Raw genomic sequence first — 12,905 nt, 5'->3', positions numbered from 1 at the left:
AGATCTGTGTGGCGCATGTGTATTTGTACTAATATCTATGTGTTAAAATAAATAAATAAAATAAATTAACAATACAATAGATTTTAAACTAAAAAATTTCTTGATTGGGATCATGAACTGATTGATGTTAGACCGACATTGAAAACCTGGAAGTACACATGTATTGATCCTTAATCACACTCTTATGTATAAAGATGTCAATATCTGTAATAATTTGAATTTCAAATAATTTAGGTTGTAAGCAGCTGATGAGAACCTAACGAAATAAAATGAATTCATATTATTCTGCACCAATCTTTGTTCTTGCTCTATTATTCTATTTGTAAGTGTATTTCACTAAATTTCTTTCGCTTTACAATTTAACTAAATAATTCTTTGTTTGGATGCCAAACATTTGATGAAATTCTTTTCTTGTGCTATAAGTGAATCGGTAGAATGTTATCAGTGGTGTAAAGAAGAATACCTTGTCCTTGGTAATAAAATTAGACCAGGAGCGTGCCAGTGGCTCTGCTGAGCAGTAAATATAACCTTGCTAGATAACTTCGGCGGTCAGTAGAAATTAAACTATTATACGACTCTGCTGTAAACAAGAGCTCTGTACCTCTTATCAGGGCTCTTTAAAAATCTTTCTGGCTGCTCAATGTGTATGCTTATGTATATAAATTGCAAAGGTCTGAGCTTGCGTAGTCTATTTGTTAGGGTAAATTCAGAAGGTATACACGTGGGTTAGTTCAAGAAACGTAAGCTTAGAAATGTCTGCCTTATATCTAATACAATCAGCGGCCTAATCCTGTCATGTCGAACACGTAATAAAATTATGGTAGCAAATACTAGCGATAAGTGGCCATCAACCTTCCCTGAAAAACTGCTTATGCTTCTATGTATTTCATGAGATGCAGAGGCGAAGGCCTTTACATCAGCAATATACTAGTAACCCGTGAGTTGACTGTCAACTGTAGCGAATAGCTTCAAAGGAAGCGCTGACCATCCACCTTACCATGTGGATGAATATTCCTATATGTATGCTACAGGATGCCTTAGTGAAACGTGTCTGCAGCTGGTGTGCATGTAAAATATGATTCCTCACAGGGTAAGTATACCTGTGTGTATACTTAGGGATTCATGTGTGAAAACGTGTGTGTTACTTGTATGCCCGCACGCAAGGCCTGATGGTAACGATTCCCCAACAAAATCACATCCACGTGGTGGGTTTGTGAGTCTTAAGATACGAAACTATTTCTAGAGAAACTAGCTAAGGTTTGACTGACCTAATACCGACTGGAACACCCTACCTTAGCTAAGATTAGATTCAGGTATGAATAAATTGTGATTATTATCTAAGTTTTTAACATAAAAAAAAGGTCAATTAATTATCTCAATAAGGTATTTTTTCTTCTAAAAAAAGTCTTACTCTGATGTTTTCTTTTCTATAATTCACCAAATTTTCTCACAGTTTAAGTTTAACAAAATAATCACGGATTTGATAATTCCAAAAATAGATAATATTTAAAAGCTGGAAAACGCCTAACTGATTTATGAAAACAAACAATTGATTCGATAGTGATTACGATAGTAAACTTATCTTCCTTTTTCTGTATTCGAAGTATGTTCTTTTTTATTTGTATTAGGTACAGTAATATATTTCAATTCTTAAATATACTGAAAACTATTTGGTCATAAACAATGGATTATACTTATTTGAAAATGCTTGAAGTTTAAGATGTTACATAAATGAATTCACTGTGTGTTGAATAGCAAATTATATGCTTTAACACTTACATAAACTAATACTTCACTTTACGAAATATCTAAGTCATTGTAGTGAGCAAGAACACGAGTGGAGACAATGTATTTGAGACGAATTTACAGAGCATCTCAATAAAATCTGAGAATCATATAGCAAGTATGTTAAGTCTCAGAATATCAATTCATCCTCTCAAACTTCTCTGTCACTATGACTGGAACTTTTTGCTTTTAGCATGATAAATTAATGACTTCTTGCCATTTATGGAATTTGAATCGAACTATGTTTATCGGTAAACTCCTTTCCAACATAGCTTTATATACTGATATCAAATGAGTAGATCAAATAGTTTACATAAAACTCAACTGTTTAGTATCTAGTGAGTGACTAAAATTTTACCAAATAATTACTGTTCTGTTCAAATTAGAATTCGACTTGACTTCGCAAAGATTACATCTAAGTTGAAACCTTTCATTAGATATTCTTGATCTATATGCGATGAAATAATCTACATTTTAATGTGAAAATCCCTTAACTATCATATTGTATAATTACTCAGAGTCGTTCCATCATCAAGAATCAGTAAACGACATAAATTTGATTTTTTTAGAAATAAATTAATATATTTGTAATATCTCAATTAGTAGAAAAATTAAATTTTCTGAAGAAGTGGCTTACATTGAGTCACTAAACGTCAGTAAAAATTTAATTTCTCTACTGGTTGGGATATTACAAATATATTAATTTATTCATAATTTTAGTTAATTAATCATTTCAGTAGCTCGAATTAGTTTTGGATGTAGTCAAACACAACCCTAATAGCTTATCGATTTCTTAATTGGTTTAATTTAAAGTGTCTAGAAGCCCATTGAACAAATCATGATGCTAAATGTATAGTGAACAAGAACACAAGTGAAGACAAGAAATTAGAGATCATCTCAATAAAATCTGAGAACCATATAGTAAATAGTTAATTTGCAAAATATCAATCCATCGTCTCAATCTTGACTGTCCCTTTTGCAAATATCAGTCAATTGTTTCAGATTTCATTTTTCATGCCTTTTCATACTAATTGCGTTCCGTTTCCGTTCTTTCCTTATCGACCTTCTGCTGAAATGCATTCTATGCCTGACCACCGTTAGATACTACTTATATGGATATAAGTAACCCACACCACAATTTTATATGTAAATTTTGTAAAACTGTTGAATACGTAGTAATAGCTAGTTTATTTAGAATAGAAAGTCAATACAATAATTATGTTAGAAGTTATTATGTAATATTCAATCCGTAAACAAATATGAGCAATATCTATTATTTATTTTACAACTGAATTATTTCTGAGTTCAAACATAAGTATTTCATTTAAACTTCACAATTTGTATATATCTGAATATGGATTGAAGTTGAGAGAAAAACAATGGGGTAGAAAATATTGTTGACCACTTCTTAAATACACTGACCGAAAAGAACACAGTTAAGTGTAAATTGAATCAATAAATTAGAAAAAAAACAAATTATTGAGGAGCATAGAAGAAAAACAAACTAAATTAGATAACTTGACAACTTATTTAGTTCAAATTAAATAAAGATTGATAAGATTGATTACGGTAAATGATACGAATCTATTGAATACAATGTCTTTTGTTTATACATCATGACATGTGAAACAGTTAATCACTGAAGATAATGGTGGACGATCGTGCAATATCATGGATTGGTTGAAGATAGACATCAACACCGTTGGATGAGAGCTCCATGGTATAGAGGTTAAGCGTTCACAAGGGAGACGGAAGGTTTTGGATTCCAGACCCGCGTGCAGGATCGTGAATGCGCACTGCTGAGGAGTCTCACAGTACGACGAAACGGTCGTCCAGTGCTTCCAGGTTTTGCATGGTGGTCTAGCTTTTATTAACTCATGAATTCAATTATTAAAATTACTGTATTATTCACAAAACCCCCCACTCATTATTTTGAATATATTAAGATATAGTCTTCACAATAACACTTCATAAAGATCATTTAAACGCTAGAATATACACTGAAAAATTTCTAATCAGTTAGAAGCAACAATTACATTAGTTATGAATATAAGATAAGGTTTAATTTAAAATTCACTTCAGTTGAGGTTACTGATATAAATTAAATTAGATCAAATTTCAATTTTAAAAACATAATAACTTAAAAACTTATATTACTTCCCAACAACTTCATCAGGAAGTACACAACAAATTAACACATTATCGTGAAATCGACTGATATAGTCATATGTGAAAAATATCTCATAAATAATTACAACACCAATAGAACCCTATTTCTGATTCATTATTCATCATCAGAATAAATCAGAATAGGAGATTATAAACAATTATATTTTAGAGTGTACATTCAAAAACCTTTACCAATTTTGTTTTATTTAACACTCAAAGTGATGGCATAAAATTAATAGAGTATAACTTTACAATTGACTGGTCACTGGGTGGTGATCAAAGACATGTATGTCATGTTCAAGTTGAAATGTGGCCACTACTCTAGGTGAGTCGACATTGAGTGCACCATGTTGAGATAAGATAGTGGTTGGAGGTAGTCGATCTGCACTAAAAAGAACCTGACATACATGACATTAATCAACACTCAGTGATCAGTCAATTGTAAATACATCTCAATCCTACAGGAGTTCAGTTGCGGCATGGATAGCTCAGCGGTAAAGTCTCTCATAGTGAAGCTAGGTGACACGGGATCAAATCCATCAAGATTACAGGTAAACCTTGCTGACGAGTACCAAGTAGCACGAAACCTAGGTTAAGGTTTCCTGTTAACTACCTCCAACCACCATCATAACAGAGTATGTTTTTATTCTGATTTAGATTTATTCTTAGTAATAATCAATTACATAATCATTAGTATGTTTAAGTACAAAGAGATATCATCCATACTTTTTAATAATAAAAGTACAATTATTAATCGTTATCTTGTCAAACTGAGATGACAGTATATTCTGTTGCTTTTTTTTCAAAAATGAAGCAGTTTTATTACAACCGGCAACCATACTTTAGCACTATATACAATAGTTTAGTAATAACATACTATTTTAATTTAATCAAATATTTTCGGCTAATGTAATAATTCCCATTTGTAATGTGAATATTGTATACTTACATAGGTATTTGTAAAAATAAAATGTAAACTTTAAAACACTATGAAATTACCGTATTTTTTTAAAAACCGCTTTTTTTACGCAATTAAGGAGGGGGATATGATAAAATTTGTGTTAAATAAGAAAAGCCATTGAAAAAGACAAATATGAAATGAGTTATTCACGATATTTGCATTATTAGATGTATATTGAAATGTATAAAAGAATTTACATTGTTTTATATTAATCTCTTCAATACAATAAATATTTCAAGGACTTATATGATAGACAGTAAAGTTATACATTCTAATATTCAAATGAAAATAATCACAAACTGCTCAATGTCAGTAGATCATATATTATTTGTTTACTTTTCGCTTCATTGAGAAACAGATCTTTTACATCAAGTTAGTGATAAATTAGGCTTCAGCGTTGTTTCTATAGATATAAACAAAATTAATAATAGGCATTTGTCTTTTTCTTTATTTTGTAGATGAATCTTCGACTACACTCATTTTATCACGTTTAGAAGTAAGTATTGTATTATTGCTAGAAAGAAAATGTTATAATCTGTTTCTTGCTTTTTATTGTTTATTATTTTATTAAAAATGCATTTTTTAATATTTTTATTGAAGATATCAATGAAACCTAGGAGACCCAATTCATTCTGTATAGGACTTATCAACTGGGGGTACTTTTATCTGAATATTAACGTCCACATTCACACATATACTCAACATATCTCACTTCAAAGTTCAAAACATTCACCAAAATCAGATGAACACTATTGTTTCCAACAGATGTGAAGTTATTTGGAAAATTTCGCATTTCTCCCTTGTCTTCAATATCTAAGAATGGAATTAGTCAGTCACGTTCATAAAATGCGTATCTTGATCAATCTGCCTTCATTTTCTCATTAGGTTACACGAATTATTGTGCCTATATCACATTAGAAAATGTGTTCTGTTTTGCTAACCTAATAAAAGGAACGTCATCTTATATTATTGTAGTATTAGGCATCGTACTGTGTAGCTATTGAAAGACAATATATATGTAAGGGAAACTTGTATGTCTTAATAAATTTAACTAACTATCATGTGATTTGGAAAACAGACCGTATCCATGTGTCTATTGTTCATCATTTCATCATCGTCAGAACCATACCGTGAATATCACGAATGTTGGTGACTTTCATTTCCTTCGTCGGATGTTTAATTTTCAGCAGCATCAGTAAGATTGATTCAGTTTATGGTAAACTATGTATGATAAATGAGTCTACTTACACTGTGATTACAAGTGTTTGGTTATTATCGATTCACAAAAATGTTCGTCTAGATTACTTGAAGAAATACGTCAGTTAGCTTGATGAAAATGGTCTTTCTATTGATCGTAAAACTAACACATTTTTATCTCCATTCGATCAAATGTTGGAGTGACAAGGTTGCTGAAAGTGAATATTTTGTTGAATTATATTGGTTACCGTATTGAGATCCATTAAGCTCAAAGTAGTAGATTTTCTTATTCAGCTAATGCTAAAACAGCAAATAACAATGATTTTGTACTGTTATTGATATTGTAAACCGATCCGAAGTGACTAATCATTGCAAACCATTCAGAAGTGACTGTTTGTTTCATCTTATTATCGGACTCGTTAACAGTAGACATCGTTGACCTACTTTTGGGAAGTTGAATCTAGGACTTAAACCACCGAATTATCCAGCCAAAAATCAATAGTGTACAAAGCTAACTCCGATCAATCCAAGGTACTGTACAATCATCTTCGATTGTCTTCGGTGGGCACCTTATTTACAATTAACCCGGGTCATTTGCATTGATCACAACTTCTCATTTAAACAAAAGGAACTGTATTTTAAAACTAGTCACTATTAGGCATTCGACTTTGAATTTCCTGAAATTCAGGTTTATCTAGTACACGTAAATTAAGTTTGTTAGGAGAAAATTTTGAAAAATATCTGTACCATTTATAAACAGTACTTTAATTTACTGTTTTAAGTATATGTGAGATCAAAATGTATGTGACATTACATTTGTATGAACTAAAGCTGTCTTTAATGATACATCTTTTTGTTTACGAAAATACGTTGGTCCAGTAATTAAGATCTGATTATGATGTACCGGCGATATTCTTAAGAGAACAACAATTACATATATATAATTAATAGTTATGTCGATTTATTTCCAACATCCTACACAATATCATTAAAGCAAAAATATCTCGTGTTTAAGTACAAAATATTGATTGATATGTACGTGAGGCTATGACACAATTGTTTTCACGATGAAAAACGTTATCTCATAATAGATTCTAGCACCATGTCACGCCCACATGGATTATTCCAGCTTTTGGACAGAACAATAAATCCATACTTTTCGAGTCAGTATTTACACTTATTTTCACCTTGTTAGTCATCCCACTTTAACTTATTTTCTATATGATCGTACGTGTATATCACATTTTCTATTCACTTTATGTCTATCTTATCTTTCCGACTGTAAATAGTAGTTGTAGTATACAGAATGAACTATAAGATTCATGTTTATTGCACATTAATTTGTTCGTTCAAATAAAATTCAGATCACAAGTTTCCGGTACATCAGAAACACGTGGTTAACATCCAAGATAATTTATGGTCGGATAGTCAAAATGTCGTTTATTTTATTGTTACTTATGTTGGCTTATCATGTATTAAGAAGAAAATGTCTAGTTAGGAAATGTGTTCCAGTCTAAAGTTGTTAATTTATCGAATTAATGGCACAAACTAATAACAAGCTTACAGTATGTTTCAAATACTTTTAGTAAATATGTTTATTTGCATTCTAGTATTTGACTCGAAGTACATTCATAGCGATATTTTATTATATCTTAAATTATTTACATTCATAAAAGACAAACAGAAACCGGAATACCTACATAACTATTTCTATTGTTTCTTTTCTCTGTAAAAACCTTTGTTTTATATAAGTTGTAATTTTAAACGGTTACTGAAGCCAGGCTAGTTAAAATATGGTGGGAACCAAAAACTGAAACTTAAGAAATTGATCATCCTCAACAAAGATCTACTACTCCAAATAAAAAGTTCCACTGTAGTGATATTCGTTTAAAATGCAAATATACCTTACTGGTTAGTAATAAATAACTATATTACGTTTATTTAACACCTTTCAAATAATAAAAAGGTACAACGCTGTCACAAAACAATACTGACTTTGATGCCATGAACTATAATTTGTATACTTGAAATCCCAATTGATAAATATTAAATGAAAGTCAGTTAGTGAAATTAATTACGTTCTTAATAATACTTAATTTTGTTCGAAATATGAAAAGCATTTTACAGGTATATGGTATTTTCTCATTTGGTTATATTATAAATGTAAATTCTTTTCTTAAGAAATCACTCATCTAGCTGAAAAGACTTTGTCTACTGAAGAGATATTTATGGAATATGAAAATTAGGTGTAAAAATGTTATTTCAGGCTAAAATTTAAACCTTAAGCAAATTATAGATAAAACGTAAAATATTTGGATTATCCGAATGAAAAGAGAAATAAGATAATTTGAAGTTTCGTGACTCAGTATAAGCCACTTTTTCAGAGAATAAACAACCTGATCAAAATTAACCCAAATTTAACTAGTATAAAGGTACAACACAACAATATTATGTGCGATCAATAAAAAAAAGATCTGAATACGTCTTAACTTGGATTAATTTTGATCAGGTTATTTATTCTCTGAAAAAGTGACTTACACTAAGTCACGAAACATAAGGAAATCTTATTTTTCTACTTATTGGGAGATTACAAATATATTATTCTTATTTATGACAATCAACCCGGCGATCAATTTATTTGAAATTATCAAGTCAAACTTTGGTAATGATACCTACTTAGGCAAATTAATATCTGGTTTTCGTTGTCTAATTTGGTGATAACTTTTCTCTCTTTTTTCATCATATTTAGTTCAATAGTGTTGTGTAATATAAGAAAGGTACATGATAGTTTTTTCCACTATTTTTCTATGGACCTGTAAACGGATCAGAAACTTATTTCCATCTTGCTAAAGAACATAATGTATTCAATGAACTAGTTTTTTTTCAAATGTATTATTCAGTTATGGTAATTTTAATCATTTGATATTCTCGAGGACTATGGAGATTATATTATATGAACTCAATATCCCTATTTTAGGAATAGAAGAATCGTGAAAAATAGTACATATATATATATATATTCAGAAAAATCATGTTATTTTTTCTCAACATAAGGTCATCTTACAACAAATTGTTTTTATTTAAGGAATCAGTGATAAACTATGTATTTATGTTTACTGAAATTTGAATGATAAAAATCAAATGAAAGAATGATATTTAATGTATAGATTTGAAACTATAGTGTCCTATAATATTAAGAATTTGTTCACTAAATCGATGCATACAATTGTATTGGAAGTTTTTGATTGAGATCATGATGTTAATGTTAGACCACCATTGAAAACCTGGGAGCACTGGATGGCTGTCTCAAACTTTTGCGGGACTCTTCAACAGCGCGCATCCACGGTCTCGCCTACGGGATTCGAACCCAGGGCCCTCTGTATCGCGCACGAACGTTTAACCTACTGGACCACTGAGCCGGCATCCAATGGTGTTAATATTTTAAAAGTGATAAATAATAAAATGAACATATATTACCCCCAAACTATTCAATTCTTGAAATATAAGTATAACTTAACAATTATTTATTTAAGTAATCGTAGAGGAATTAGACAAATATTTGTTTTATTATATTAGTTTTACATGTTACTGATATACCCAAAATATGTATATGTAAATAACTATTCTCTTAATCTGATGTGGAAATAAATGAAAATTAGAGAAGTACTTCACATCTTAACAGGTTTTACAAGTATTATAGGCAAAGATGGATGATGACTAGCAGTGGAATCCAGGACTCACGTTTCGTCCTATTTGGGACTCGTTAGCAGGATGTATCTCAGAGTTGATATTCACTCCGGGACTGATCATTTGCAGTCTTAAACACCAATTGAAAGATTTGAACAAACAATATTAAAGGAATTTAACTTCATCTCATTGCAAACATTAATGGCTATCAGAACATAGTAGCTAACTAGATAATGCGACAGCATTTAAAGTGAACGGTTCTAGGTTCGAGTCTTGGAGTGACCATCAACTCTGAGACGTGAGTATATCCGGCTTAAGAGTCCTGGATAGGACGATACGCGCATCCTGGATTCAACTGCTAGGTATCATTTATCTCTACTTATAATGCTTGTGATTCATGACAGTATCGAAGTAATCTGAAATGGATGTACACATACCAATAAGAAACTGATCAATTGCAGTCCTAAACGTTAGTGAGAAGATTCAAACAACCAATGCTAGATGAGCTTATACACATATTAATTTGATTTTGAATTAAATTCCACTAATAATAACTTTGAATTATAGTATTCTAAAATAGTTGATGTCAATTTTAGTGAACTTTTCTGAAATTGTACATAAAGGTGATGAATACGTTCGATATCCTACAAATCTTAGTATTCACGGTACATTAGAATTACCTGATTTATAGTTTCACTTTCATAAATGATATAGTAATTATATAACCAATGGGTAATCATATCATTTGCAACCACTAGTAAAAGTTTCATACTAAAAATGATTACAATACTCATAAACCTTTGATCACATTATGTCTTACATAAATCAATAAAATAACATTCAGCTTGTATAAATGGATAGAAAGAGAGCAAATTACATTTTGAGATCGAGTTTTTGTTTCTTTAAAGTGAGTGGTTATTTAGTTTCATATGATTTTATCATAATTAATATATTTATTACTCTGAGTTAATGCCTGAAATATAAAATCTTTATTAATTTTATTCAATTGGAAAATAGTTTATATAAATATTCGAAAACACTCGCGAGGCGAGATCGTGAATGCACACTACTGAGTCCCATAATAGAACGAAACGGTCATCCAGTGCTTCCAGGTTTTTCATGATGGTCTAGCTTTAATTAAATCATAAATTCAACTATTAAAATTAAAACGAATAGTTTGACAACAAATGGGCATCGAGTATAGAGAAGTTATTGTATGTGAAATTTATATTTGAAATAATCTCAGCGATTGAAATTTAAATATATCCTACATTTCGTCTAGCAAACTTGTCTGAACTTCTTCAGAGCATTGAAGATATTCCTAGTTGTAAATGCACAAAGAAATTCATTCATATAAACTTAAGTAAATATATCTGATCGTTAGAAATTCAAGTCATTTAATTGTATCCAACTAAAGATTTTGATGGTTTCCAGGCATTCATAATAAGTAATCTTACATAATATCTATTTTTATTTCTATTAAGGATGTAATTTGTTTCTTTTTGTTCAAGTTTTATCTACAATCTTAAGTCATAAATATCTCCAATTTGATATTTTTTTTATCAATATCAATGTGAAACAATTTCAATTGTAGAAATTACATGACAACAAATTTGAAATTTAACATCAGTCATAGAAATAAATATTGTTAACATGTTATTTCATGATAGAGGTTACAATGGTCTTAAGATTATATAACTACTTCAATCATATCTTTATTAAAATGTTTACTGTTAAATGATAACCTATTTTAAATTGTAATGTAACTATTCAAAAAGAAAAACGATTTGTAGAATAGTACATAAAAGGTTGTTTGGAAAAAGAACACTCGCTAAAATGTACAAAAAAGGAAGTGTCTTTCAGAACGAAAATATTAAATATATACAGCATTGTTTACAACAAGCAACAATATCTCTATTTCATTTTTTTATGAACACACATTTCACTCAATTTATACTTTTTCTCAGAGTATGAATAAATTCGAGTTGTTAACTGATCCTAACAACTAATTTGTTGGTTGCCCTATATTGGATCATGTATATTATTGCATCAGTACACTTAGAAAAAGTTTGAATCTATAGATTGATTGCCGTATAAATAGCGTATCAGTCTTAATGAAACATGTGTTTCTTTCTCAATGTAATAGAATTGAAATCGATGCAAATATATAAGTTAATGTATGTCGAACGAAGTTGATTTAATTTATTTGAAATCATAAAACGAATAATGTTAGACAACTACTAAAAACTTGGGAGCACTGAATGACCGTTTCGTCACTGTATGTCAATCCTTAGTGGTGCACATCCACCATCTCGCACGCAAACTACTAACCTCTAGACCAGTGAGCCGGCATCTAACGGCCTTAATGTCTAACTTCAACTAATTAAATCAGCAAAAAATGCCTTTCACTGATCCAAAATAATTAACATACTGTTTATCACATCATCAGCTAGATGATATTAATATTATAATATATTTGTCTGAAATTAGTGAAAAGATGTAGCTTTATATTTTCATCGGTGGGTGATTTCTGAAAAACTAACATTCCTATATATGAAAAGACATTACGATAGACTGTAGAATAGTAATTTTAAAATATAAATCGCTGATCTGATTGACACTTGGGTTGAACTAAAACTTCCACTCTTTATTGTTTCATTGTTTAAAGATTCTCATAAACAATGTTGCAAAATTTGATGTATAGATGTAATAAGATGATTTTAGTAGTCACAAAATAAAATCAACATTCAATGCTACAAAATAAGTTTGATTTCAACCTTCAAAGTAATATGAAACTCATTGTATGGAATAAGATTACAAACATAATGTATGATAAAATAATTTTAAAAAAACCTAAACAAAATGAACATGACAACTTAATCAAGTATATTAAATACGAAGTGTAGTTGTCCTTCTTCTGTCAATACAAATCAAATTGAACTCATTTCATTAATATTGTTCTAATTAGAATTATTAGTTGTTATATTGCTATGAAATAAAACTCATTGTACATTAAAGTTCATTTCATTATGTTTAAGTAGATTGTAAAGATCTCAAAACTTGAATACTCTCAAAATCTAATTTTATTCGTTTATCACAAAATAAA

The 12,905-nt window shown here is 29.9% G+C and overlaps 1 protein-coding gene across 1 annotated transcript in view; it reads left to right on the top strand.

Annotated features, from left to right (window-relative positions):
- Window positions 1-12,905, top strand: part of MS3_00003748 (uncharacterized protein) — a gene marked incomplete at its 3' end in the record, with an annotated part of 86,212 nt that overhangs the window by 10,934 nt on the left and 62,373 nt on the right. Inside the window, exon 2 of the mRNA XM_012943827.3 lies at window positions 5,374-5,411. Coding sequence (XP_012799281.3) covers window positions 5,374-5,411 — 38 coding nt within the window. The remainder of the gene's footprint in view (window positions 1-5,373; window positions 5,412-12,905) is intronic.

Source organism: Schistosoma haematobium, chromosome ZW (assembly GCF_000699445.3).
Source record: "Schistosoma haematobium chromosome ZW, whole genome shotgun sequence".
Lineage (NCBI taxonomy): Eukaryota > Metazoa > Platyhelminthes > Trematoda > Strigeidida > Schistosomatidae > Schistosoma > Schistosoma haematobium.
Note: the sequence above shows the minus strand (reverse complement) of the source record. Positions and strands in the feature narration are given on the sequence as shown.